Source organism: Leishmania major, chromosome 28 (genome assembly GCF_000002725.2).
Source record: "Leishmania major strain Friedlin complete genome, chromosome 28".
Lineage (NCBI taxonomy): Eukaryota > Euglenozoa > Kinetoplastea > Trypanosomatida > Trypanosomatidae > Leishmania > Leishmania major.
The window spans coordinates 938,101-964,698 of NC_007269.2; the positions used below are offsets into that span (position 1 = coordinate 938,101).

Consider the following 26,598-nt stretch of genomic DNA (forward strand, 5'->3'; position numbering starts at 1 on the left):
GCACGACGTGCGTCCGTGGCACGTGTCACACCGCGTTGCACCATCGCAGTGCGTCTTCCCCCTTCTGTGTTGCCCCCCCTTTTTTTTGCCGCTAACGTGCCAAACTCAGCCATTCGCTTTCTCTGGTGTGGCGTACGTGGGTGACATCGTAAAGCAACGCTCCCCTTCCCCCCCAAACACGAAGCTCAAGACTTGGGTATCAGTGACCAGGGCGATCGGTGGCGCCGCGCGCTTCTTTGCGTGTTTCTCTCCGCGCCAGTGTCAAAGGTATCCAGGGCGAAAAGGAGCGGGTGAGTGGGATAGGGGCAGGACGGAGGAGGTTATCTCTGTGGCACGCCTGCTGCCTCCATCCCAGTGACGAACATGATATCCTGTGTGCCTCGCCCTCCCCCCTCTTCACGGCTCTGCGCGCACCGCGTGTGCACCGCATCCTTTGCTGCTCTTGCCCCCCCCCCCCTCCTACCCCTCCACCTCGTATGCCGCGGATTCCTCTCTCGTGTATCCTTTTCTACTGCTGCTGCCGCTGCCATCCCCATCCCCGTCGATGGATGTGTGCACCCGCTTACACATGTCTGCGGTGATTCTTGTCCTCATGGTCGATTTGAAATTAGCCGCGAAGTACCACAGCTTGCTATGATCTCTAGGTATGTGTTGACGTGTGTGTGTATGTCGACGAGCCACATCAACACCCTCCTCCAAGAGGAGTACCATTGCCTCACGGATATCACATGAAGCCACTTCCACCGCCACGTGCTGCCTTTCCTCCCACCCGCTCACCCCCTTCCACCTCGTCGTGCACACCTAGTTACAGACGCGACTGGTTCGCTTAGCCAAGAGAACACCGAGAACGAAGAAACAACGAGAAAACCGAAGGGAGAACGGCAGACAAAGACGTGCACTTGATATTCGCCCCTCCCCTCCCCTCTGCCCGCCCACCCGCCTGCCCCTGCCCGGTCTTTACGCGCCCGGTCTGCGCTCTTCTCCTCGAAAGCGAACACAAAAACAACGAGAGAGAGAAACGAGGGAGAGACACATGCAACATCTACAACCACAACAGGGTGACGCATAGCATGATGTGCGTGAGGGTGCGTAGCACTCGTCGTGGTGGGGCTCATCCCTCCCCCTGTGCGTGTGTGTGTGTGTGTGTGTGGGTAGGCGTGTGCGCATTGTGTCGGGGGTTTCTCACGCTCCTCTCTCGTCTCGCCCGCCTCACTTCCTCTTGTGTTTCCGTCATTCCACCCACGCCCCCCTCTCCTCCTCTCCCACCCTCTCTCCCCCATCATCGTCTATGTATGCATCCATCGTTCGTATCGAAAGAAAAGCGCGCACGCACAGACGCACGCGCACACCTCTCTCTCTCACACACATACACACGCACTCCTGACACTCTCCTCGTCATCAGTCATCTCTCTCACTCACTCCCTTTTATTATTATTACCCCCCCTCCCACCCTCCGTCTTTCGCGTTAGCCCAGCCATGTTTCGTCGGGTGTCGACGCGCGTGTTGCCCACTGCGTGCAGTGCGGCCCACAACTTGAACCTCCGTTTCTGCCTCAGCATCAACGTACCCACAATCGCCGAGTCCATCAGTACGGGTAAGGTTGTGAACTGGACGAAGAAGGTCGGCGACGCCGTCGCCGAGGACGAAGTGATTTGCCAGATCGAGTCTGACAAGCTCAACGTCGACGTGCGTGCGCCGGCGAACGGCGTCATTACGAAGATCAATTTCGAGGAGGGCGCTGATGTCGAGGTCGGCGCGCAACTGTCCACAATGAAGGAGGGCCCTGCGCCAGCGGCGGCTGCACCGAAGGCTGCGGAAGTCAAGTTGGACGCACCCAAGGCGGAGCCGCCGAAGGCGGCCGCCCCAGCTGCTTCGGCGCCGGCCGCTCCTGCCGCACCTGCGGCGGCCGCCAAGCCCGCGATGCACACCATAGCCGGCGCTGACCCGCGCACAAAGAGCGTCCGCATCTCCTCGATGCGCCGCCGCATCGCCGACCGCCTCAAGGCCAGCCAGAACACGTGCGCCATGCTGACCACCTTCAATGAGATCGACATGACTCCGCTGTTCCAGCTGCGCGACAAGTACAAGGACGAGTTCCACAAGCGCCATGACGTGAAGCTGGGACTGATGTCGCCCTTCGTGAAGGCGAGCGCGATTGCGCTCAAGGACGTGCCAATCGTGAACGCATCCTTTGGCAAGGACACTATTGACTACCACGAGTTCGTAGATATCGCGATCGCCGTGGCGACGCCGCGCGGCCTTGTTGTGCCCGTAATCCGTGATGTGCAGAACATGAACTTGGCAAACATCGAGACCGCCATCGCCGACTACGCCGCGCGTGCGCGCATCAACAAGCTGACCATGGCGGAGATGACTGGAGGCACCTTCACCATCTCCAACGGCGGCGTCTTCGGGTCTTGGATGGGCACGCCGATCATCAACCCGCCGCATAGCGCCATCCTTGGCATGCACGCCATCAAGAAGAAGCCGTGGGTGGTGGGTAACGAGATCAAGATCCGCGACATCATGGCGGTCGCTCTGACCTACGACCACCGCCTTATCGACGGTAGCGACGCGGTGACCTTCCTCGTGAAGGTGAAGAATCTGATCGAGGACCCGGCGCGTATGGTGCTGGACCTCTCGTAGGCGCCGCAGACCTGCCGGGTGCGCGTGTGGAGAGCGAGAGGCGGCGGCATCGATGGTGGTGGAGATAGGCAAGAGGGCAGAGAGAAGGGGAGGGGGTAGGATAAGCCGCACCACTTTCTCTAGAGGTTTTCCGCTCCTTTTCTCCCTGTCGGCGTTCTGCCCGCTTCACTCGGCAGCCTCTCCGCCCTCCGCCTGCCCGCAAGTCTGAAACACGCGCGCACACACCCTTTTCCTTACCTCTCTTCTAGTACCTATCCCGTGTATGTATACGTCTGTCTGTATGTATGCAACGATGCTCGTATGTGTCGCTCTGGGCTCATTGGTAGTGTGTGTGTGTGTGTGTGTGTGTCTCCCCTTTCCTCTTGCCTGTCCGCTTGTTAATGACTCCGCCCTTCTTTCTGTGGCGGCTGAAAACATGTTTCTCTTCTTGTTTCGGTGTCTCCCTCCCTCCCTCTCTCCTGCCTGCCTGCCTGTGTGTGTGTGTGTGTGTGTGAGTGTCCGTGCCTGCCCCCTTTCACTCTTCCCTCTCTTTAAGTTTTGTTTCACTTCTGTGGGCTCTTTATTTCATTAACTTTCTTTCGCCGACTCGCTGTGTTGGTTCGTGTCTGTGTCTGTGTGCTATGGGGGCGAGGATGGGTGCGCACGTTGTTGCGCATGATAACAGGCGCTCTCGTCTTCTCATCGCATTCCATCTCGTGATGGCCGTCACGCATCTTTCTCCCCACCTTGCCTGTCCCTCGCTGTATTCTTGTCGCTGTCGTGCTTGCTCGTGCGCCTGTGGAATCTGCAGGGGGAGGGCAAGGAGGACGGGGGCTCGACAACGTGCGCTCCTCCTCGTCCTAGACACACGTGCCCCGTCTCTCTCTCTCTCTCTCCATCGGTTGCTGCTCATGCGGTTTCCTTTGCGCATGCAGTGCTGGGTGTATTTCTTTTTCAGTTTCCACAGAGACGCAGGATGGAGAGGCAGCGCAACGTATCTGCGTGCTCGTATGCTTAGAGTATGCTTCTGCGTCGTGGAGCACGCAAGACAGTGCACGAGGCAGGGGGGGGGGAATGCGGATTCAGTAGACGAAGTTGCGCGTATGTATGGGGGAGGGAGGGGAGGGCATGGTCTGATCGCTGAGGATGGCACGTTGTGCTTGGGGTACAAGCACACAGCCGAAAGCGAGGAGGGAATACGCAACTAAAAACGGAGAACACACACACACACACACACACACCTATGCGAGCCGTGCTCTTCTTTATTGAACTAAAGCAACCCCCCTCCCCACAGACACACGCGACAAGGGAGCATGTTGTAAAGGTTGCGCAGCGGGAGAGGGTGGCGTGGTGTGGTGTGGGGTGGGGTGGAGTGGGGGAGGAGGGAGGGGGTCCCGAGGGGACAAAGGAAACGCTTCTAAGAACGAACGACAGGGAAAAAACGTTGCGACCGGCCGCTCTTCTCTTCCCGCGCCCCTCGTTGTGTCTCTCTGACACGCTCGAAGACGGCGAAGCCGCCGCCGAGAAGAGGAGGCCGAGAGGAGGCAAAGATGGAGGAGGCAGGGAACGAGAAGGCCTACGAGAAGGGTCGTGTCTGCATGTCTTCGTGCTGTGCTGTTTTTTTTTGCTTATTGCTGGTGTATGGTTGTAGTTGCGCGCGTGTGTGTATGCAACTGTGTATGTAGGAGTCTGTATGTGCCTCTTGTCCTTCACCCCTTTGCCCGCCTTCTTCCCTCTTTTCTCTTTCGAGGTGTCAAGTCCGCCCTCGCCCTCGTGCGTGCCCGCCTCTTTTCAGTTGTCCCCCTTTTTTTGGCCTTCATGCCTGTGTCGCGCGCGTGGGAGTGTGCGTGTCGCAAGTACGCGTCTCTCTCTCTGTGTATTCGTTCTATGCGCCTCTGCCGCCCTGTTTGCCCTCTCTCGATCGCGGTCGTTCCACCTTGTTAGTGCGTTTCCCGAAGGCCATGAGGCACATCGTCTCCCCTACCGACTGCACACACGCACACGCGCGCCTTCACAGAGAGGGGGGGGGGAGAGAGAGAGACGTATGAACGTACCTGAGACGGTCTCACCACCGTCATCGCCATCCCCCGCGACTGCCCATTTTGTTTTGCATACGTACCCTTACCGTCTACCGCGACCAACCCCAGGATGTCGGAGATGAGCAGAACACGCGACACCATCAGAATGCCCCCCTCCCTCCCCCCCATCTCCGGCTGGGCGCGTTTATTGTTGTGATCCTTATCTCATCGTTGACCCAGGCCGTTTCTTTCCCAGCCGGCATCTGTCTATATCTTTTTCTCATGGACATAACCAAAGTGGTCATATGGGATCTTAACTTAAAGGAATGGTCACACCATCGACAAGGGAAGAGGTGGGAAAGAGACACACACACACACACACACACACACACACACATGCACACAACAACAGAGGGATGCACTTGAGGCTGCTCAGCGCAGCATCACAAGAGAAGAGGTGCGCCGCACAGGTGTGCTGATACGCACGCGCATACAGGGGAAATGTCTTTGTGTTGAGGCTGCAGTAAAGGCGCCAACGAAGGGGCTAAGGGCACTGCATCACGTTGGATATCTCTCTACGCGCCATGATGCACCCTCCCCCCCCCCCTCCACCCTTTTTCCAGCCAGCACCGCTATTCATGCTACTGGCACTGCTGCTCTTGCATCGACGGCGACGACCGTGCAGGGTGTTGGCGTGAGCGCTTTACCCCCCCCCCTCCCCCACACACCCGCAGATCCCTTTCTGCGCCGTCTCTTGCTTCTCTCTGCTTTTCGACGTGTCACGCTCGCTGCACCACTCTGCCTCATCTCTTCTCTATATATGTGCCCTCCTTTTTGCGTCGACATCCTTTCCCCCTTTTTCTCCTGTGACATCGCCACGATGTCTATCGCAGCTGCGTAGTAGCAACAGTTCGCAACTCCCCGATCAGCGCTCCCCTCCCATTACCGCATACAGCATACCTCTCTATCTAACCCGTCGTGCCTTTTCCTTCATCTGAGGCACACGCGCCCGTCAAAATGGGCCGCGATGAGGAACATGTTCGCGTGCTGTCGAAGCAGGAGCTGCTCGCCACGCACATCAAGGAGCTCAACGAGAGCTACTCGGTGAAACCGCATCTTGAGTACACGACGATTCGTGCCGTCAACGGTCCCCTCGTCATCCTGGAGGATGTGCGCAAGCCGACCTTCGCCGAGATCGTCAACATCGAGCTGGCCGACGGCACCGCGCGTCGTGGCCAGGTGCTCGAGGTGGATGGCACCAAGGCCGTCGTGCAGGTCTTCGAGGGCACCTCCGGTATCGATGTCGTGCGCTCCAAGTGCGAGTTTACCGGCAAGGTTATGGAGCTCGGCGTAAGCGAGGACATGCTGGGCCGCATCTTCAACGGTTCCGGCATCCCGATCGATAACGGCCCACCGGTGCTGCCGGAGCAGTTCCGCAGTATCGAGGGTATTCCAATCAACCCGCGTGCGCGTGTCTACCCGGAGGAGATGATCCAGACGGGTATCTCGTCCATCGACGTCATGACCTCCATCTCGCGCGGCCAGAAGATTCCGCTCTTCTCCGGCGCTGGGCTGCCGCACAATGAAATCGCCGCGCAGATTGTGCGTCAGGCCGGTCTCGTGAAGCGCGAGGGCAAGACGGAGGACTTCTGTGTCGTCTTCGCCGCCATGGGTGTGAACCAGGAGACGGCCCGCTTTTTCCGCACAGAGTTCGAGCAGAACGGCTCGATGGAGAAGACCGTCCTCTTCCTGAACCTGGCGAACGACCCGACCATTGAGCGCATCGTGACGCCGCGTCTGGCCCTCACTACTGCTGAGTACCTCGCCTACGACTGCGGTAAGCACGTGCTCGTCATTCTGACCGACATGTCCTCGTACGCCGATGCCCTGCGTGAGGTGTCCGCCGCCCGTGAGGAGGTGCCCGGCCGCCGAGGTTTCCCTGGCTACATGTACACGAATCTGGCGTGCATCTACGAGCGTGCAGGCCGTGTGCTGGGCCGCGCCGGCTCCATCACCCAGATCCCGATTCTGTCCATGCCGAACGATGATATCACCCACCCCATTCCAGATCTCACCGGGTACATTACAGAAGGCCAGATCTACGTGGACCGCCAGCTGCACAACCGGCAGCTGTACCCGCCGATTAATATTCTGCCGTCGCTGTCGCGTCTGATGAAGAACGCCATTGGTGAGGGCATGACCCGCAAGGATCACAGCGGCGTGAGCAACCAAATGTACGCCGCCTACGCCATCAGTCGTGATATTCTCGCCATGAAGGCCGTCGTTGGCGAGGAGGCGTTGAGTAGCGAGGATCTGCTGTACCTCGAGTTTCTCGACAAGTTCGAGCACAAGTTCATCTGCCAAGGCTTCTACGAAACACGCGATATCTTCCAAAGCCTTGACCTGTGCTGGGAACTGCTGCGCACGTTCCCCAAGAGCATGCTGAACAAGATCGACATGAAGACCCGTGATGAGTTTTATGACCGCCACCCGGGCCGCAAGTAATCAATGGGATGCCATAGATGAACCAAGGAGCGAGAGAGAGAGAGCGCCAGGGAGGGGTATGGAGGCGGGCTCCATTGACCGGTCGTCGACCGTCAGCCGCCATGTATGTCCTCTGCTGTGTCTTTGCTTGCCACGGAGAACTGTAGGAGTTGATTGCGCAGACTCGCACACCCTCCTCCTTCTCACCATGCGGCGTCCCGCTGTGCGTGTGCGCGCTGTCGCTCGCCCCCCTCCTTGTTCGGCTGCTGGCTGCTTGATCGCTCCACAGCCTTTGCTCGTGGTTTTTCCGGCGTGCTTCCATCGTCGCGCGCTGACGCCTTTTGTGCCGCTCGTGTGTCGGGCCCCGCTATGTGTGTGTGTGTGTGTGTGTGCCCTCGCGCAGAAAGGAAAAGGAAAGGAGGCGGGCGGTGGGGAAGGGCGGGGGGGAGGAGACCAGTGCGTGTGCTTGCAGCGCCTAGACTCGCTGATGGGCGGTGCTGTCCGTGCCGCTGCGACGTTTCTGTGCTCCTTCGCGTATGCTTCGCGGCGCCTTGCTCGCTCCCTCTCCTTTCTGGTGTGTGTCCTTTGTTTCTCCTATCGACATGAGCGGTGCACCGAAACCGCACGCTGCCAGCGCCGATACCCGGCGCACGGGCACCTCGGTGAGGTGCTGTCTGCCTCGTTGCTTGTGTGCTTTATCCTTCTTCATTATCGTGCGCCATTGGCTAATTGATGCTCGTCGAGCTTGTTGGAGAGCGAGCGAAACGAACGATGTGTGTGTGTGTGTGTGTGTGCTGAGGGGATGCGTGTAATCGAGGAGGAGGCATGCAGGGGCGCATCAAAACACGGGAGGACGTTGTGAGGTGCGGGTGGCATGGGGTGTGGAAGCGGTAAGGCCTGCAGGTACTTTTCCTCCTTCCGAAAGCACACCACACACACACACACACGCACACGCACGCACGCACGGATAATTTGAGGGGGAGGGGCGGCGCGAGGAAAGGGCCCACCGATCGAGTCGTCGTGGAAGCGCAGCGAAGAGGAGGTCGGTGCTCCTTGAACGCCATTCCTGAACTTTCTCTCGTACTGCCTGTCTGCCTCTTTCTGTGCCCATGTACGTGTGTGTGTGTGTGTGTGTGTGTGGGCCTCCCTTGTTGCGTGATCGCCCTGCCCTTACTACTTCATCGCCGGCACCCCGGCGTTCGCCCCTTCGCTCTTCTCCCTGTGTGCAGGGTGCTTGGTGTTGGTGTCGTGCGCGGTCGTATGGCGACGCTGCGTGTTGTCCTCTGTGATGCAACGAATTGTTATGCATACGCACACATTTATATAAAGACCGTATGTAGCGTTGTAGGAGTCATGCCGCTCTTCGACAGCACACGCGTTTGCCTCTGCCTGTGTCTCGGGGTGCGCGTATGGGGGGCATGCGTGTGTGCATGGCGAGTTGTCTGATCTATATAAGGAAAGGACGAGCGGAAACTGTGGTGAGTGTTCCTGGGAAAGATGAACATCGAAAAGAAACGGGAAAGCAACGGGGTGATCACGAGCGGTCGCTACTAGAGCGCGCATGCACAGAGAGTTTGTGTGTGTGTGGGTGGGGGGGGAGGGGGCGCGTCCGTATTTGGCCCTCCTCCACCCTTCTCCCTCCCTCTCCGTCGCGTCACGACACGGATGCGCGTGGGCATGTGCACTTACCGGCGTGTATTGGGTATGGAGTGCGAGACTTTCCTTAACGAAGCCGAAGCCAGACACGCGCGCTGCCCCCTCTCCCCTCTCTTCGCTCACCCCCACTCAGGAGAGGGCACACGTGCTGCCTGGTGCGGATAGGCTGGGCAAAGGCGTAAAATGTACGTGTGCGTGCGCGACCGGAGAAGAGGCTTGGCAGGCAGGCAGGAGTGTGCAGCGGCGCTGAGGAAGCGGTGTGGACAAGTTGCTCACTACCCGCGTATGCGACGAGTGCCGCACACGTGTGCAGTGTGTGATCGCTCTGGCGCGGCGCTCGGGGGGTCGACGGGAATCAGCTCTGCCGCCATCCATGACCGAACACGGGGGCGTCGGACGCGCGTCTCTCCTTCCCCAGTCCCGCTCGCGATCTCCCTGCCCTCTCCCTCTCACCACTGTTCACTGCCATCGGCCCGTTCTTCCCGTGCCCTTGTGCAACAACACTCACACCAACACCACCGCCTCCACCCACACAACTCCATGCAGTAGTACGGCCGCAGGTGCGTCGAGTCGCTCCCCACTAAGTGGAGGCAGTGGATCATCGACCCTTCTATGCACCCATCCCATCCCCTTCCTCATACTTGCGTGTTCCCTCTCTCTCTTCTCACTCTCTTCGCCTTGGCGTCCCTCGTGCGAGTAACAGTACTCTGAGGGGCGGGCTCATTGCGTTCTCTTTGTGTTGCTTCGTTGACGGTTTCCCGCTCTGCTTCATCTTTTTTCTTTGGTGTGCGGTCCGTTATCTCTGCATCGCCGCCATGTCTTCCGACACTGCCGCGTCCTGTCTTCTGGACATTGTCGTCTTCGCAGGCGGCGACTCACTGGACCTGATGCCGCTGACTGCCGTGGAGCAGAAGACAATGTTGCGGATCTGCAACCGGCCCCTGATTTGGTACGCCATCACGCCATGGATCGAGGCAGGCTTTCGCTGCTTCTTCTTGTGCGTCAACGAGGACTACGCGACACTGCGAGCGTACCTCTCTCGGGCTTTTGACGGCGTCGACTTCCACTATATTCTTGTCCCCTCCAACATGGGTGATCACCCGTCCACAACGTGCGACGCCGTCAAGGCGTACCTCAAGTACAAGGAGGCTCTGCGGCTTGGCGAGGAGGGCACGCTCGCCGAGGTTTCTCGCGGCATGCCGGATCGCGACGACTCCGCGATAAACGTGGAGGTCAGCGGCGGCCGCTCTCCTTCTGTGATGTCACTGCATGAGGCGCAGCAGCACCGCGGCGCCAGTGGCAGCCGAAATCACGGTGGCAGCACCAGCCACAGCAATCGCGACCCGTTGAAGCTCGAGCGCATGAACAGCGCCGGCCTCCCGCGCGACGCTCTGTTGCTGAGCTGCGACACCATCCTTGTCGACGTTGACGTAGCGAGCTTCGTGGAGCGGCACTACGCCTCTCTAGCGTCCGTGACGGCAATGCTATATCGCCCTCTGCGCAAGCGCGGCGGCAGCGGTGATCACAAGGGCGGCCACCGACACGGGAAGGGTGGCGGTGGCGCTTCAGCCGACTCTGCGGAGGTGTCCTACACCCATGCGCTGTCGTGTGTTGCCTACGAGGAGACAGATGTGCTTGCCTCTATGGGACTTGGCGCAGCTTCTAGCGCACCAACCTCCTCATGTAGCCGACGTTTGCCGAGTGGGATGCCGTCGCAGTCGTTGCACGCATCTGCCAGCCTTTTTGCACGCTCACCCTGCGAGGTGCGCACCATGTCTGCCGAGCCCGTTCACGTTCACCACCACCGTATGCACTACCTCAACCCGCTGGAGGGCAAGCCGGAGGTGCGTATTACCATGGCGTTCGCAGCGCGCCGTCCTGACTTGACGTTCGCCGCCGATGTTGTCGACGCGCACGCGTACCTGATGAGCCGTTGGGTGCTCGAGTTTATTGCGGAGTCGGCAGGCGTTTCGGACATGAGCGTGCGCAAGGACATTCTGCCTCTGCTGGCACGTAGTCAGCACACCACCGTCAATGCAGCCGAAAAAGTGTTCGTGACGCCGGCAGACAAGCTGAAGATGAACGTGCCGCTCCACTGGCTCGGCGAGGGCGCCGAGATCTCGGCGCAGTCGCTCAACGCTGCGTGTGGGCTTTCGCTGCCGGAGGTGACAGATTCGCTGCGCGTGTTCTGCACCATCTACGAGGAGGACCCCGACGTGGCGTGCCGCATCTGCAGCATGAACACCCGCGACAACTACCGTGCCCTGAACCACGACATCATCTCCGCCAAGTGCTCCCAGCTTCAGCTAGAGGAGCCACCGCTGGGCACCGGCAGTGCTGCGGGCGTTGGTGGTGCATTCGGCGGAGGCACCAGTGCCGTGAACCGCTTCGCGCTGCCTTCCTTGCTCCCCCATGGCGGCGCGCACGCCGGCCACACCGGTGCTGCTGGTGGAGCAGCGCATGGTGACAGTGGCAAGCCGGCACCGTCCGCTGGCGCTGTGGCCCTTTCTTCACTCCTTCCGGACAACCCGATCACGCTGCGGGAGAAGATTGGCGATCAGCAGGTGTGCATTGTCGGCAGCTTTATCGACTCCGTCCCGCCGCCGAACGTGTTCGTGACGCGCAGTGTGATCGGCGCGCACGTCACGCTGGAGCCCGGTGTTCGCATCACGGACAGCATCCTCATGGGCAACGTCGAGATTGGTGCCAAGGCGGTCGTGTCGAATAGCGTCATCGGCACCGGTGCCGTGGTGAACGCTGGATGTCGCGTTGTGGGCACCATTGTTGGGCCCCGTTGTGTCGTCGAGGAGAACGCAAGCGACACCATAATTGAGTAACTCTGAACTAGCTTGGATCTGCGTCTCTCTCTCTCTCTCTGTGCGTGCGCGTGCGTTGTTGTGTGCGAGGGTGCGTGCTTGTACGTCCGCAGCAGAGAGCCGCAGTGGGTAATACAGATAGAGACAGACACGGGCAGAGATGGGCGTCGTCTTTGTATTTCACTCGTCGCCTACTCTCCATGGTTCGTGCTCCCCACTCTCTCTGTGCCTGTGTCTGCGGCCGAGGTCGCTGGCACTGTCGCAGCCGTGTTGGGTGCTCGTTGTCCACGTTGGCGATACAAGCGCGCGAGCACGGCGTACATTGTGAGCGACAGCCGCTGCGCCGAAAATGGCAGCAAACGATCGACTCATCGCTACGCACATGCGGATGTATCTCTCTGTCGGTGTGTGCTCGGCGGTTTCCGCGCACCCCGCCTCTCTCTCTTTCTCACCGCCTCACGCGTGTGCTCTCTCCCCGCTTGCTGCCCCTCTTTCTTGCGTCTTGGCGCGCGCGAGAGAGCGAGCGTGTATGTATGTGTGTGTGTGTGTGTGCGTGCAGCAGCGGCAGCAGCAGCCAAACTCCCTCAGAGTTGCACTTCTCGGCCCCCTTTTTCCCATCTTTCGTCTTTTCACGTACATGCACAGCCATCGATCTCAGCCCATCCAACAGACGAGGCCACCGGTTGCGCATCTCGGCGAAGCGGCAGTGCGGCACGTAGGCGTACTTCTCGCGTGCTTTCCGTTGAGGTAAATGTCACTGCATGGCTCTTTGTCGTTTTCGCCGGCGCGCGCGGGCGTGCTTATGTGTTGATAGCGGTGATTGTTGACGGAGAAAGCCTCTTGCACCACTGCCTGTGCCTGAGTGCGCTGCATCGATCGCCATCCGCTCCTTCCTCACCGCGGAGCTCATTCCATCAGCTGTACACGTGCACCGAGAACGGCAAATGGAGCTTGCTCTTGGCCATGCAGAGTCACTGGCGAGCGCACGACTGTACGCACCGCCAAGCACACTCTGTACTGTCCTGCTGCACCACGGCTATCGCTCCAAAGCCAGTGACTTCCAGCACTTGTGCCGGCTGTGCACGCAGGCGCTACAGGACCTCAAGAGAAACGCAACGAAAGCCAATGATGGGGCGCCGCCTCCACCTATGCCGCGCTTCGTATTCATCCCTCCTCGCGGCAACGAAGGCCTTAAAACGGATGCCGGCGTGCTTGCCTGCGCGCGTCGCTACGTCCGCCAAGTCTGCCCTAGTATCTATGCAATTGTGGCCAAAGAGCTCGGCATCGGTGGTGAGCAGAGTTGTCGCCGCCAAGGCGACCGGTGCCACTGCAGACCGCGCAACAACGGCGGTGAGGCACAAGCTGTGCTTCAGCGCTGTGGGACACTCGATGGGCGGCCTCATCCTGCGCGCCGCGCTGCCCGAGCTGATACAGACTGTCGAGGAAAAATACGAGGCATTCAAGGAGGTGTGCGAGGTGCACTGGGACGTCTTCTGCACCTTGGCGACGCCTCACCTCGGCGTGGGGTATATGCAGTCTAAAAGGACAACATTCCTGGGCCGGCACGTCGGGTGCCACCTGTGGAGGGCAATGGCGGGCCTGCTCTGCAGGAGCAGCGTTGTGAGAGTGGACCTGGTCTCGGACGCCTGTCTGGCGGCCTGGTCTCGGTTTAAGCGGCGTGTGCTGGTGAACGTTGTCAACGATGACGCCGTGCTGACCTACAGCAGCAGCTTCGTGGTGACCTTGCGCGTTTTGAGGCGTGTCGGCGCGCCGCTTCCTTCAACGGATGAGGAGATAGCAGATGTGTGCTCTACAGCAAAAGGAGAAGAACCACCATCTGCGCTCTGGCAGCTGTGTTCTTCAACTCGCCTGCCTTGGCGTCAAGTGTGCGTGGGTCGAGAAAGGAGCTGTGCGACAACGGTGCGATTTCCACAAATCTATCTCCCGAGCTGTGGCCGCTCGACGTGCTCGTGGAGGAAAGCGTGCTGGCGGAGCGCATCTTGACGCATGCGGCGCCGCTGGAGCTGCATCTCGTGGACTTCCGCCCACGGTGCGCTCGTCTTACGTCGGCGGATGCCTTTCGCGGGATGGGCGGCGGTGGTGCGGCACGCAGGCCTGGTATCCTGGCGAGGGAGATGATGATGATAGGGGCGACCCACTCTTGCCACTTGACCTTGGTGTGTAAGAAACCCTTCCGATACCCCTCCGTCTTTGGGCTTGTTTCGGAGTACATTGCCAAGGACTTGCTTTTGGACCCGCCTGGGGGATCTGAGCTTGTGTTGCCACCGCAGGATGGGCTCTTACAGTATGGTGCGGCTTCCAACGGTTGCGCCGCGGAGGCCAAGAGCCACAGGGGCATGCTGGATGTCGCTGAGGTCTGTGCGGCCGTCCTCACGGCTTCGTGCATCTCGCGTCTTGGTGCGTTTCTCTCCGTGTGCGCGACACCTCGACGCTCCTTGGCGGGGGACGTCGGCGAGCCCTTTTCATTATCAGGGACACGGTGCCGGCGCGCCAGTACCTTGCGCACTAAAGCATCGTTGTCTTCTCTCTCTCTCTCTCTCTTCTTTTTGTGCCCGTCTTTCATTCTCTCCTGCTTCTTCTCTTGTGCCCTCTGTCGTACGCTGGTCCAGCTCTTCAGCAGGGGGTGCCTTCGCCTGGTTTCTCTGTTTTCTTTCCTTCTCTCACCCCATGCGCACACACCACCACCGGCACTGCCTGAGGCGGCCGGTAGTAGTAGTAGTAGCAGTAGTAGTAGTAGTGGTGGTAGTGGTGGTGGTGTGTGTGCATGGGGCCGCAGCTCGAACACGCACAAAAATGGGTTTGAAACATCAAAACGCACCCGCCACCACCACCACCACCACCACCACTAAAAAATCGACATCCAAAAACGAAAGACGCAGCGACACCAAAAAGACATAATGGACGATGCGAGTGCGAGCGCACACGCGCACGCATCTATAAACACGCCTGCGTGTGTGTGTGCGTGTGTGCGGGGAGGTGCGACCTGCGCATTGCCCAGGTACATCGACACGTGTATGGGCGCAGGCACAGTAGTCCCGAGCCTCTCTTCCCTTTTGCGCTCGTTACGTTGGTGGGGTGCTGTGTCTATTTCTCTCCCTGTGCGTGCAAGCGCATGGTGTGCTCCACTGCACTGCCTCCATCACCGTATATATATATATGTATACATGTATATATATAAAGCGGTAGCTGCTGCCTTAGGTGCACTCTCCCTGACTCGCATCAAGTGGCCAGCGTGCGCCTGCTGTGCTTTAGTGCACTCACACGCCTACCATCCCGCAACCCTCGCATTCGCTTGCACAGAGCCCCCTCTCCCCATTTCAAGCAACGCCAGATGTCGCCCCTTCTTCCCCCACTATCACGCGCTCACCTCTTCTTTTCCCCCAAGCGGACCTTGTTTTCCCCCCTTCTCGACACCGCACGACCGCCGCGCCACCAGAGCCCTCTCCTCCCCAACGCAAGACCCCCGCCACACACGCACACACAACTGAGGGCAGACACGAATAGCGTAGCCATCCGCTGGTGCGGAGCGGCGTGAGTATTGTCGTTGATACGGGCAATGGTCTGTGTGTGCGTCAGCGCGCTTGTCTGTCTATATTGCTAGCTACAGCACCCATCGCTCCCCAAGCGCCTCCGGGCCCACCCGCGCTCTGCGCGTGAGTCTGTCTGTCTTCTTCACTCTCTCCGCTCTGCCGCTTTAGACCGCCTCTCGTTTTCTTTCGATCCTTGTCGACCGTAGTGCAGGCACCTTACAGTGCCGCAAAGTTTGCTATTCTCCTCCTCCCTCTCTCAGCGCGTGTTCCTGGGCCGTCACCCCGAGCCCCTTGCGTGTTGTGTCTGTTATTTGCTTTCTCGCGCGCTCTCGTCGCGTGATCGCGAGCTGTTTTCCCTTAGCTTTCAGCTCCCATCCCTTCTCCGGTTGAGGAGGCAACTTACAATGGGCTCTGCTGCTGTTACACGGACGCATGCGTCTCAGCGCCCTCGCGGTCACCAAGGCATGCGTTCACCGCCGCTGCTCTCTCTGGTGGCCCTTTCCGTGCTTCACGTTCTGTTGACTCTCATCGGGGTCGCCCATGCGGCTGTCGAGCGGCAGGGGGAGGGTGTTTTGCTGGGGCAGTGGGCCGACGCCACATCCACCTATTTCGGTACCACCGCCACGCCGTTCGTCTTAGAAAACGGCACGACAGTGTACTTGCCGGCCCCTCCGCTGCGGGTTTTGACGCTTGTCGACTGGCAGAACCAACGGCACACCGAGTTTCTCAGCAGCTGGCCCAACCAGTCGTCATTGACTCTTTGGGCGAATCGCAACACCGCCATCTCCTACGCTTCACGCATCATCTCGTCTGATCTAGTGTACCGCGCCGCATGGTCGACCGGTCCGCTGCCCGCGAAAACGGCGAGCGGGAGCACCGTCGGCGACGCCGAGCTCAAGGTGGTCAGCGCTATGGCGGCCGACCTGCTAGGAATCGGTGAGCTTGACATTGTTGTGCAGGCCAGTAACGGATCCATCTGGGTGCTCAATCATTCGTCCGTCGCCTCCGCGTCGTCGTCCTCGTCCAAGTCGGCCTTTGAACCCATCTTCGTCATCAACGCTGACGCGGCTGCCACCTCTGTCACCACCACAGACACAGCGGCATCGGATGTGTCGATGCAGTTCAAGGTGCCCAATGCTCCCCAACTTGCTGTGGTGCCGGATGTTCTATGCGACCTGGCGAACCCGCACGCGGCGCAGACAGCCCTGGCCTTTGTGAATACAGACGATCAGCTTGTCTTGCTTTCTCGCACCACGAATGCGACCATGGCGTCGACAGTGCAGTGGCCGCCACGTTACGTGGCGCGTGTGCTTGTAGACGAGCACAGCAACACCACGCAACGCGCTGTGTTGCCCCTGTCTATTGCGCTGGCCGACGTGAACGAAGACTGCGCGGCGGAGCTACTGTACGCGGTGCGCGACACGCAGGAGCATCGGTATGAAGTGCGCATGGTCAGCCAGAGTGGGTTGTCAGTGCCAGCCGCAACATCGTCTGCTGCGGCGTCTGCCTCTGCATCATCTCTGCTGCTGCTGCAGCTAGCCGAGGACGCCGGAGAGCGCTACGGCGAAACCTTCACGCTTGCCGACGTGAATGGCGACGGCCTGCCGGAGCTGCTGCTCTCTGTTCAACTCGCCAACGCTACCTCATCCTGCACCGCGGCGGACACGGCAGATGTCACGGAGCCGTGCACGCCGTATCATGCCATCCGCGTTTTCTACCCGATCCGCGCTTCTGGCGTGAGCGGTGCACCGTCGTGCGGGTTGTCTGCGTTGAGCGACGAGCGACACCTCACATACACGGTTGCCCAGAGCGAGTTATTGGCCTTGACGGCGGAGTGGTGCAGAGTGGCAGATTGGATCGAGGGCGATCAGTCGACCGCGGGCGGCAGTTTTCCCTTGTACATGCCGAGCTACCCATCAGCGCCGCTGGTGCTTCGACCAGGTGACTACAACCGCGATCGACTCGTGGACCTAATCATCCCCAGCTCCTTCGGGCCTCTGGTGCTGACCTCGCGCGCTGTCAGCGGCGCTCGGTCGATGATGTGCACACCCCTCGACGCCAGCGCTGGAGTTTCAGCAGTGAGGCAGGCCATGAAAACCTCAAAACTCACCAGCTCCTCCACGGTGTCCCGAGAGGCCTACCGCACCGCCATACCGTTCTTCGGCACGCTGGGTCAGCTTGGACGGCTTGAGGTGGTTCTGACACACCATAGACAGTACTCGAGCACCGTCACGTCGAGGACAGCTGTGGTGACGGCCGCTGATTTTGCCCGGAACGCAATGCAGGTGTACCAAAATGGGGCGGTACCGAGCCGATCGTACTTTCTCTCAGCCTCAGCTATCACAGCGGCCGCGCACGGTGCTGCATGCGTCGGAGCCACGCATCACATGACGTGGCATGACATCCACATGCGCTCACATTGGGCCACCGTGACCCAGCTTGAGCGAACACAAGGGCACGCGCTGCTCCCCTCACAGGTGCTGGTCGGCCTTGACGAGACCTTCTCTTACGTGCATGACTACACCGTCGGACTGCGCGTGACGCAGCGCACCAGCGATGTGGGGAGTACATCGCATGAGAACAAGTCGAGTATGACGAAGCTCACGCAAACGGTGCAGCGCAAGGAGTGGCCATCGTACCTCGTCCCGAATGCGGTGGTATTTGCGCAGCTGACACCGGTAGACAAGCCGCACGAGTGGAACTTGGAGATGTACCTTCCTACGTCGACGTATCGTGTGCTGCTGGTGACGGCGTTGACTGTGGCTCTGGTTGCGATTGGGCTGCCGGTTGTGTGGCTGCGCTGCGGAGAGATGCGGAGGGACTACAACGAGTGGCGCACTCCGCTGTGACTCTGTGAGAGAAGTATGTGATATTTGTGGTGGCGAGGTGTACGAACAGTATCAAGAACGGGACAGTGTCCTGTTGCAGCAAGGCTCTCTGCCCCCCCTTTTTTTTTCCGCTGCGTGTGCTTCTGCTGGTGCGTGCCTGTCTCGCATTTTTGTTTCTTCACACCCTTTTCACGTGCACTGCACGCATGCGCCATCTTTGGGCCCCGTTGCATCAATGCTAGTAGGCCGTGTACAGGCCCCCAAAGACACGCGCTCCCACAGTCCTCAGGAGGTGCTCATTCCTTTCTCTTTACCTTTTCGCACTCCCTCTGTCGTTGCCGGCAAGCTGCGCTGCGCTGGGCAGGAAGCTGCACCAGCCCACAGCCTTGACGTTGCCAGTCGCCGGACGCTCCGCTTCCTGATTCTGCTCAGTGCACCCCCTCTCCTTTCCTGATGGTACCTGGTCTCTCGCTCTTCCAGCGTTTTCCGTATCACGGCGGTACCAACGGCCTCTTCTCTCTGCTGCCGCTGCTCTCCCTCCGTCTCCTTCCCTCATTCTCATTACTGCCTTCTCTGCCGCCCCACTCCTTCGGGCTTTGGTTTCTTTATACCCCCCCCCCCTTCTCGCACACATCCATGCCGTCCGCACACTCTCTGTTTGGCTCCTCGCAAGACTACATCGCCGAACGGCACAACACAACAAACATGGGCCATCTCGACCAGTGGCGTTCTCGTCAGAAGATCGGCATGGGCAAGGGTGCCCGCTGCTGCGTCATCTGCTCCAACCAGAAGGCGCTGATCCGCAAGTACGAGCTGAACGTGTGCCGTCAGTGCTTCCGTGAAAACGCCGAGCACATCGGTTTCACCAAGCTGCGCTGAGGAGCCTGCCATGCTAAGGGAGCGCAGGAAAACGAGAGAGGAGGCAAAAGGGTCCCGGAGAGAGAGAGAGAGAGCAGGTCAAGTGATACGGGGAAGCGTGAGTGCGTGAGCCACGGGACGCAGAACATCGGAACCCCCTCCCCCTCCCCCCGCCACCGTCCGCCTTCTTGTGACTTTCTCTTCCTCGGCTGTTTGTCGAGCTTCTCGCCCCCTCCTCCCCGAACTCCACTCTTCCCAGCTCCTCCTCTTGTGTGTGTGTGTGCACGTGTGCCTTGAGCGTGTGTAGTTCATTGCTCCTTCTTTAGTTGTTTTCTCTTTTCGTTTGCACATCTCGACATCATGGCCGTGCTTCGTTCTTCCCTCCTCACCTCCCCCGACGCACGCACGCACACGCACACGCACACACACACACACACACAGACAAACCTGTGCGTGTGTGTCATTCTCTCTCTCCCCGCGTGTCACTTATCTGTTGAGGTCCCCACTTCCCCCCTCCTCCTCCCTCACGCATCCTTTTTTGCCCGACACTTTCGGCATTGTGACTCCAGTCATTCGCCGACGGGATGGAGAGCGCGCACTATCCGTGCGAGAGAGGTCGGGCCGACTCAGTGGTGGGGACATGCATTCGGCATGGCGGACGGCTCGGTGGGAGGAGGAGGAGGAGGAGGGGGGCGACACGTGACATGGAAGTGGCGGGACGGCAGCGTCTTTTCGAAATCCGAGCGAAAGGCGAAAGAAAGGAAACACAGCAGCGGGCTCGAACAGGTTGTTCAAGGGGAGATGTCGGGCGGCGGTAGGAGGGGCACCGCAGGCGTGTCTGCTCCACCACACATGCTTTCCGGGACAGAGACAGGAGGCGTTGGGCGGCGAGAGTGTCCTGTACTCTCCACTTGCTCGTCCGAGCATTCTCTCTGCGCGTGTTTGAGCACTGTGGAGTACTGTGCTGCGCACCAACAGCCAGCTTCGTCGCCGCCGGTGAGTGGTGCTTTCGGCGAGGCGACGTACGTATGTATGTGTAGTGTGTATGCGTGCGTGCCTCTCTCTCTGTGCCTGCCGGCCCCCTCCTCTCTTCCTGAGCATCCCCGATGGCGATCTTCTTTGTGAGCCTACTTCATTCGGCGGCACCTCTCTCCCTGCCTCCTTCTTTCCCCCTTTCTCTTTGCGCCTGCCAGCGATGCCTCCGTGTGTACGTGTGTGTGTGGGGTGCGCATGACGGCACCGACGGCAACCAAGCCCCCATCCTTCCACACCCCGCACGAGCTGAGGATTGCCCAACGTCAGAGGTTCACCGCTGCTGCACTCCTCTCCTCTTCTCACTCTCATCCTATCGAGCTGACATTGCAGCACCTGGTCACATATATCGAGCGCACAGGGACACAGGGGACACACATGCACACACACATGCACACCGCCCCCGCTGCAACCCCTCTCTGTCCATCTCACGGCGCTTATCTTTCCTTTTCTAGCGGATCCTTCAGCAGCACCATCACCGTCACACAGCGGCACTGACGGCGTACAAGGTACGGTGTACAGCCGTTCCCTCTCTCTGCTACGTGACGTCGTCATCATCTCCCACGACGCACCCCACCTGCCTCTTCCCCTCCTCGATTGAGCGCTGTGCTCCATCTCGAGTGCGTGGCCAACTCTTCGCACCCGATCAGCATATTTGACGATTGGGCACGCGTGTGCGCCCTGTGCGCTCTCTGCAAGCCAACTATGCGCTTCTCCCGTGTGTCGGTGCCGGGCGTCAAGCGTGTCATCACCATCTGTAGCGCCAAGGGCGGTGTTGGCAAGTCCACCACCTCCGTCAATGTCGCTCTTGCGCTGAAGAACATGGGGCACAGCGTCGGCCTCGTCGACGCAGACATAACAGGGCCGTCCATCCCTACGATGATGGGGGTGGAAAGCTCCCAGGTCGAGACGTACCGCGTCGCTGGCAGCGACCGTTTCGGTCCCCCCATGAACTTCGGCGTGAAGGTGATGAGCATGGGGCTCATTGTCCCGTATGACGAGGCCATCGCTGTGCGCGGGCCGATGGTGAACAAGTACATCCGCGCCCTGCTCTTCCAAACGGATTGGGAGGAACTAGACTACCTCCTCATCGACATGCCGCCCGGCACCAACGACGTGCATCTCACAATCACGCAGGAGGTCATGCTCACTGGCGCCGTGATTGTCTCGACGCCGCAGAAGGTGGCACTCATCGATGTGCGGCGCGGCATCGACATGTTCGCGGCTGTCAATGCGCCGGTGCTGGGGCTTGTGGAGAACATGAGCTACTTTAAGTGCGACAGTTGTGACAAGCGGCATTACATCTTCGGCCGCGGCGGCGTGGCGCGCGCGGCGGAGGAGCTGGGGGTGCCGTTTCTGGGTGAAATCCCGTTCGTGAGTCGCATTATGCAGGACACCGACGAGGGCGTACCCCCCGCACTGCGCGGAGACGCGACGTTGGAGGCGGCGAAGCCGTACTACGAGCTTGCCGAGCGTATCCACGCGACGTTGGGCGAGAGCGAGAGGAACAGGGCTGGTGACGGCAGCGGGGGGGATGACCGTCAACGCGCTCCTGCCCCCGAGCCGGCCATCGTATTCGAGTGAACGATGCGCAGTGCGAAGGCGCAGGAACAAAACAGCGAAAAAGGCGACGCCGCGTTTTGCACAGAAGGCCGCTCTGTTGATTGGCTGCACTCCCTCCCCCTCCAAGCCTATCATCAGCCCTGGGGCTCATCCTTTCGCGAGTGAGGAGGGTGTGAGCTGGTGTGTGTGTGTGTTTGTGTGTGGTGGGAGGGAGATGGAGGGGAGGGGGAACGTTGGCCATTGTGTCATGGAGCTCTCTCTCTTCTCCTTCTCCCCCCTTTCTGGCGATGATGAAACTTCCGTCTCCCTCCCTGCATCTCTCTCCCATCTCTCTTCCCTCCTCTCCTTGCTGCCCTGCCTCGTCGCGTCCCAGTTCGCTTCTCTCTCTATTTCTTGGCTTCCGCTGCCCCCCCCCCCCCCCACCACGACGCTCCAGCGAGTAGTCCTTATCTTCATCGCCATCATCCGCGTCTGCCTGTGCGAGAGACAAAGAGACGACGTCTTTCTGCCTCCCTCTTGTTGAATCCGATAGTTTTGCACATTCCCACTGCACCTTTACTCGCTCTCTTCGTGCCCTTTTCTCTACTCTCTGTGTGTCTCCCCTGTCGACCTGTGCGCAGCCCCTCCCCTTCTCTCATTGTCCCCCTCGCCCCTACACGCCCCATCCCCTTGGTGCGTCCTTCTTGACAAAGCGCACAACGAGCTCGACACACGTGTTGCAGTCAGAGAGGGAGGTACCGCCTGTCTTTGCAATGACCCGTCGCAGCAAATTTGTGAGGGCGGCTTCGGCTGGCGTGGCGCTGACGATGATTGTGATGGCGACACTGTGCTGCACGTCAGCGGTGTGCGTCCCCGCCACCGCGCGCACGAACTTCGAAAACGGACGCCGATTCGCGGCGATTCCGGAGATACCTGCGGTGGTGAAGCAGATCTGGAGTGTGCCGCCGGCCTCCGATGAGGGCGCAGGCAGCCCGTTGCACGTGATGGTGAGCGCGCCCTCCAAGTACGAGTTGGCCGGTCAGGAGTATCCGCCAAACAGCGCTTCGCGAATCGAGTGCACGCTGCCGTTGGTGGTGGAACGTGTGCACAAAGACGCAGACCACGCTCATGCCTCCTCGCCCGGCGTCGTTGCTATGGATACTGCTGCGATCGCTCCGGCTGATCAGCCGCACATAATGCCGGCAGCCTTGCCCGCGCAGCTCCTGCGCAGCCCTCTCGCAAATGGAGAGGCCGCGCCCACGCTGAAGCCGCTCAGCAAGACATTGAGCTTGTTGCCGATTCACCAGCGCAAACAGCTGGTGTCGCCCTCGTACAGGGCTGCTGGGCAACTCGCAGCGCACCAGGGCGGCCAAAAGGCCGCAGTGGAGGTGGCGCCTGCGGCAGTGACGGCCAACGCCAGCTCCTCCGGCTCCTCTGAGGGGTCGTCGAGCCGAGAGGACAACCACGGTGTAATCCTTTCCAGCGGTGTAATCGCCTCCTTCACCGTGGCTTTCATCTTCGCCGGCTTGCTGCTGATCTTGGTGTTGGCAGAGGCTTGCGCAATGGTCAGCGCGTTCATGGCGCATCGCCGGATGCGTGCGGCCCGAGATGTGGAGGGTGCCGATAACCCCATCGAGCCCAAGTGCGCCGACTTCCGCGACACCGCCGTCGATGTGTAGGTGAGGTGTCCGCACTTGTGCTCGGTGGTGGGGGGTGCGCGACTCGGAGTGTGGGGAGGGGGGATGAGGCTTCGAAGCTGGAGTGAGCACGCGAGTGCGTGTGCGCCTGAGCTGCCGGCGGTGGAAGCGAGGAACGTGCCCGACGCAGGAGTGGCAGTGACTCTGAGAGTAACGTCAAGGGGAGAGGGGATGCAAAGAAGATGCAGGGCGCCGGCAAATGGTGCGCCCTGCATCTAATCCCCTTTCCCTTCCGTGCCCCATCTTTTCTTCGTGCTCTTTCCATCGCTGCTTTCCTGGTCGGATGCGCCCACAGGTGTGCACGCGCGCGTATGGTGTGTGTGTGTGTGTGCGCTTGAGACGGCCACCCTGTCCTGTACAATCTGACCGCCGCCGCCAACACCGCCCCCCCCCCCCATTCCTTCCTCCCTTTCTCCTTTCGCTTGTCTCATTTTCGCCGGACTCTACTTCCGTCGTCGCTTTGCGTCTCTTGTATCTCTTCTCTCCACCTTCCCTGAAGTGGGTACGCGGGCTGCGGTCGGCGTGGTGTGTTTCATCGTCACCCTGCGCGCCGTTCTCCTCCAGTCCGCTTGTCGTGGGAAAGGAAGAAAGCGGCAGCAGAGCAGCACGGAAACACAACGAAATGCCCCCCCCCCCCCTCCCCTCCCTCCCCCTCCCTCCATACACACACGCGAGAGGCGAGAAACGGCGGAGGGACGACGGTGATGGTGTGTGGGTGCTGAGTGCGTGTGTCGTGTGCAGAGATGAGGCGCAGATGGCTGGTGGGGAGGGGGATGGTAGATGAGACAGCACCTTTCTGGTTTGTCTTGGTTTCTCGCCCCACTTTTCACTCCCTCGACCTTCCGCGTCTTGGGCAGTACACGGCGTCTTCTGCGGCCCCCCTCCCTCTCCTCCTTCCCAAGGGTCATCTCTTCACCTGCGCACCTTGCCCATGAAACTCTCTCTTACGCCTTCTCTATCCGTGTGTGTGTGTGTGTGTATGTGTGTGATAGGGAAAACAAGTAACGACTCTCTATATCCACACACACACACACACACATACACCTCTCTATATGTGTATGTACAGATGTATACCTCTGTATACATCGATAAAGAAACCGAAAAAAATGTCGAACAGCGAGCAGCAGCCTTCCCGAGTGTTTGCAACTCTGTGTCTCTGTGTGGGAGGCAGTCACGATGTGCAGAGGAGAAGAGCACGCCGTGACGCGAGGTCCCGGCGATGCACCCTTGCGGAGGTGGCAGAGGTGATTCCACGACGTGTGTAATCACACTTCGGGAGGGGGACTGTCCGCTCGCAATCGTTAATCAACCAAGCAAGTGACATACACACGAGAAACAGCAAAAGCAAACATAGAACCAAGAGCCGAAGAGGACGTGCACGGCTTTGTGCACAAATCCGACGCGCGCGACGGAAGGAGAAACGGCCGACTGCACAGTGCACGGCAGAGGAGCGGAGCGAGCGGGGCCGTCGTCTTCGGCCGGCTTTTCCGATTTTCTTGTCGCTGTAGTCGCCGCGGCTCTCAGTGCGAGGGTCGCACTTCTCTGCGCACACATCTCTCTCTCTCTCTCTCTCTATCCTACACTCGTTTCGCATGCGTCCGCACGAGTGCGGCATGTCTCTCGTTTTCTTTTCGCGTCTGCGCCTGCCATCGTCGTTCCCGCTTCGCTTCCGCGTTTACCGTGAGCGGGTGGGCACACACTCCACAATACACACACAACAGCCGAAACACACTTATACACATTCAAATGGATCCTGTGCAAGAGCTTATTGCGGGTGTTGGCCTCTCAGACGTGGAGGGCGGCCGCAGACCGGAGCAGGCGTCCTTGTCAGCATCTTCGACGGCGTTCGACGCGTCCAGCGCACCCGCGCCTGCACCTCTTCTCCCTGCGGCACCGCCGCGGCGCACAAAGATGGTGTTCTTGTACAGCGACGAGGATGGCGTGGACGGTGATGACGATGACGAGGGCCGCAGAGTGACACAGTCTGCGAGCGGTGTAGCGGAGGTGCTGTGTGATGACCACGCCATCGCCGTCTCGGCGGACTCGCTCGCGGAATTGCAAGCAGAGGCGGCCGAGGCGACAGCCGTGGGGGTTTCGGACGCTCAGACATCTCTGTTGAACGCTAACGGCTTCTCCTTTGAAGAGGACGTGCTGAGCGGACTAGTCGGCGGCGCCTCTGCCTCTTGCACCACCGATGGAGGGATACGGGTGAGGGAGGTGACGGCACCGAGGTTGTGGGAGGGCGCCGTGGCGCCGGCTGCGTCCTCTTCTCTTCACGGCGGCGGCGAAGGTGCCGCCTCCTCGGCCGCAGACGAGTTGCCTCTCCTTCTGCGCCGGGGACTGCCGGCTGCTGACTTTGTGCTCCAGTCGCGACGCAAGCGCTTTCGTGAAGTGCCGGCGTCTGCCGGTGCGACGGTTCAGCCGTCACCCAAGGACGCTGCTGCGGCTGCGGCTGCCGGTGAGTCTGCGGCGGCGAGTTCAGAAGCCGCGGCCGAGTCGGCCCCACAAGATCCGTCTTCTTCCTCAGAGCTGCATGTTGGCCACCCCCAAGGGGGGCAGCGGGACGACGGCAGTGACAGCGTCGAGGTGGAAGTGGAGGAGGAGCTCGACGTGTACCCGGTGTACGAGGAAAACGGCAGGACAGTGCGTGCTCTGCGAACGCGCTGCGGGTACGAGCTTACCTTGGACGAGCGCGACTTGCTCGAGGACTGGGCAGAGGGGGATGAGGAGGATACGGGGGAGGGGTGCGCAGATAAGGGCGAGGACGCAGCACCGCCTGCCGCCGCTGCTGTAACCGAGGAGAACAAGCAGACCGATGATGGCGATCATGTCGTGTACAGTCATGATGCTCCATCGACGACGAGGGCTGCGCAGACTGCCAACTCGGCAGCCGCAGCTGCCGCAGATGAAGACGACGAAGATGCAGGCGCGGACTTGCCGGTGCAGGTAGAGGCGGAGGACTGGGGTGACTTCCGTGACTTCGACGAGGAGGAGGACGAAGAGGAGGCTGAGCTCGACGAGGCAATCATTGTCGCTGTGGTGGAGCAGCTGGTGCGCTGCTGCGAGGCTGACGATTTGGACCCGCAGATAAGCGTCGAGGCGGCTCGCTTCATCGGCGCCGCCAAGCCGCTGCTGGAGCAGCTGACCAACGAGGTGATCAGCCCAGCCGAGTTCGTCCAATGCATGGAGCGCGACCTGCGCCGCTTCCAGCGCATCTACAAGAGCATCTACCGCCCCCGTGACTCACCGATTGTGATTGACGGCGTCGTGACCGATTTATGACACCTTTGCTTCCCTTCCTACTCGTTCCTCGATGGTTTGCCGCGGCTTTCGCTTTCAGTTGGGTGCTGGGCGTTGTAGGGGGTGTTGGCTAGCTTGTGCGTGTGTGCACGTCGGTGTGTCTCCCATCACACACGCACTCGCTGTGACCGGCGATAAGCGTAACGGCGGTTCCCAAATGTCTTTTTCTTGCGTTGGTCGGCCGAACTACG

General features: G+C 60.1%; 10 protein-coding genes across 10 annotated transcripts; all 10 read left to right on the plus strand.

Annotated features, from left to right (window-relative positions):
* Window positions 1-363: 363 nt before the first annotated feature.
* On the plus strand, window positions 364-732 carry LMJF_28_2415 (hypothetical protein; the record flags this gene model as incomplete). Its single annotated transcript, XM_003722026.1, has 1 exon — window positions 364-732. One exon carries the CDS (start codon window positions 364-366, stop codon window positions 730-732), a length of 369 nt encoding a protein of 122 aa, XP_003722074.1.
* A 744-nt stretch (window positions 733-1,476) lies between these two features.
* LMJF_28_2420 (putative 2-oxoglutarate dehydrogenase,E2 component, dihydrolipoamide succinyltransferase) lies at window positions 1,477-2,646 on the plus strand (the record flags this gene model as incomplete). Its single annotated transcript, XM_001684474.1, has 1 exon — window positions 1,477-2,646. The coding sequence occupies one exon, from the start codon at window positions 1,477-1,479 to the stop codon at window positions 2,644-2,646; it is 1,170 nt and encodes a 389-aa protein (XP_001684526.1).
* Window positions 2,647-5,660: 3,014 nt separating this feature from the next.
* Window positions 5,661-7,148, plus strand: LMJF_28_2430 (putative vacuolar ATP synthase subunit b; the record flags this gene model as incomplete). Its single annotated transcript, XM_001684475.1, has 1 exon — window positions 5,661-7,148. The coding sequence occupies one exon, from the start codon at window positions 5,661-5,663 to the stop codon at window positions 7,146-7,148; it is 1,488 nt and encodes a 495-aa protein (XP_001684527.1).
* Window positions 7,149-9,598: 2,450 nt separating this feature from the next.
* LMJF_28_2440 (conserved hypothetical protein) lies at window positions 9,599-11,620 on the plus strand (the record flags this gene model as incomplete). The annotated part of the gene is made up of 1 exon (XM_001684476.1): window positions 9,599-11,620. One exon carries the CDS (start codon window positions 9,599-9,601, stop codon window positions 11,618-11,620), a length of 2,022 nt encoding a protein of 673 aa, XP_001684528.1.
* Window positions 11,621-12,724: 1,104 nt separating this feature from the next.
* LMJF_28_2445 (conserved hypothetical protein) lies at window positions 12,725-13,603 on the plus strand (the record flags this gene model as incomplete). Its single annotated transcript, XM_001684477.1, has 1 exon — window positions 12,725-13,603. The coding sequence occupies one exon, from the start codon at window positions 12,725-12,727 to the stop codon at window positions 13,601-13,603; it is 879 nt and encodes a 292-aa protein (XP_001684529.1).
* A 1,951-nt stretch (window positions 13,604-15,554) lies between these two features.
* Window positions 15,555-17,999, plus strand: LMJF_28_2450 (conserved hypothetical protein; the record flags this gene model as incomplete). The annotated part of the gene is made up of 1 exon (XM_001684478.1): window positions 15,555-17,999. The coding sequence occupies one exon, from the start codon at window positions 15,555-15,557 to the stop codon at window positions 17,997-17,999; it is 2,445 nt and encodes an 814-aa protein (XP_001684530.1).
* Window positions 18,000-18,683: 684 nt separating this feature from the next.
* Window positions 18,684-18,857, plus strand: LMJF_28_2460 (putative ribosomal protein S29; the record flags this gene model as incomplete). Its single annotated transcript, XM_001684479.1, has 1 exon — window positions 18,684-18,857. One exon carries the CDS (start codon window positions 18,684-18,686, stop codon window positions 18,855-18,857), a length of 174 nt encoding a protein of 57 aa, XP_001684531.1.
* Window positions 18,858-20,573: 1,716 nt separating this feature from the next.
* LMJF_28_2470 (MRP protein-like protein) lies at window positions 20,574-21,452 on the plus strand (the record flags this gene model as incomplete). The annotated part of the gene is made up of 1 exon (XM_001684480.1): window positions 20,574-21,452. One exon carries the CDS (start codon window positions 20,574-20,576, stop codon window positions 21,450-21,452), a length of 879 nt encoding a protein of 292 aa, XP_001684532.1.
* Window positions 21,453-22,183: 731 nt separating this feature from the next.
* Window positions 22,184-23,089, plus strand: LMJF_28_2480 (conserved hypothetical protein; the record flags this gene model as incomplete). The annotated part of the gene is made up of 1 exon (XM_001684481.1): window positions 22,184-23,089. One exon carries the CDS (start codon window positions 22,184-22,186, stop codon window positions 23,087-23,089), a length of 906 nt encoding a protein of 301 aa, XP_001684533.1.
* A 1,764-nt stretch (window positions 23,090-24,853) lies between these two features.
* On the plus strand, window positions 24,854-26,389 carry LMJF_28_2490 (conserved hypothetical protein; the record flags this gene model as incomplete). The annotated part of the gene is made up of 1 exon (XM_001684482.1): window positions 24,854-26,389. The coding sequence occupies one exon, from the start codon at window positions 24,854-24,856 to the stop codon at window positions 26,387-26,389; it is 1,536 nt and encodes a 511-aa protein (XP_001684534.1).
* Window positions 26,390-26,598: the final 209 nt, after the last annotated feature.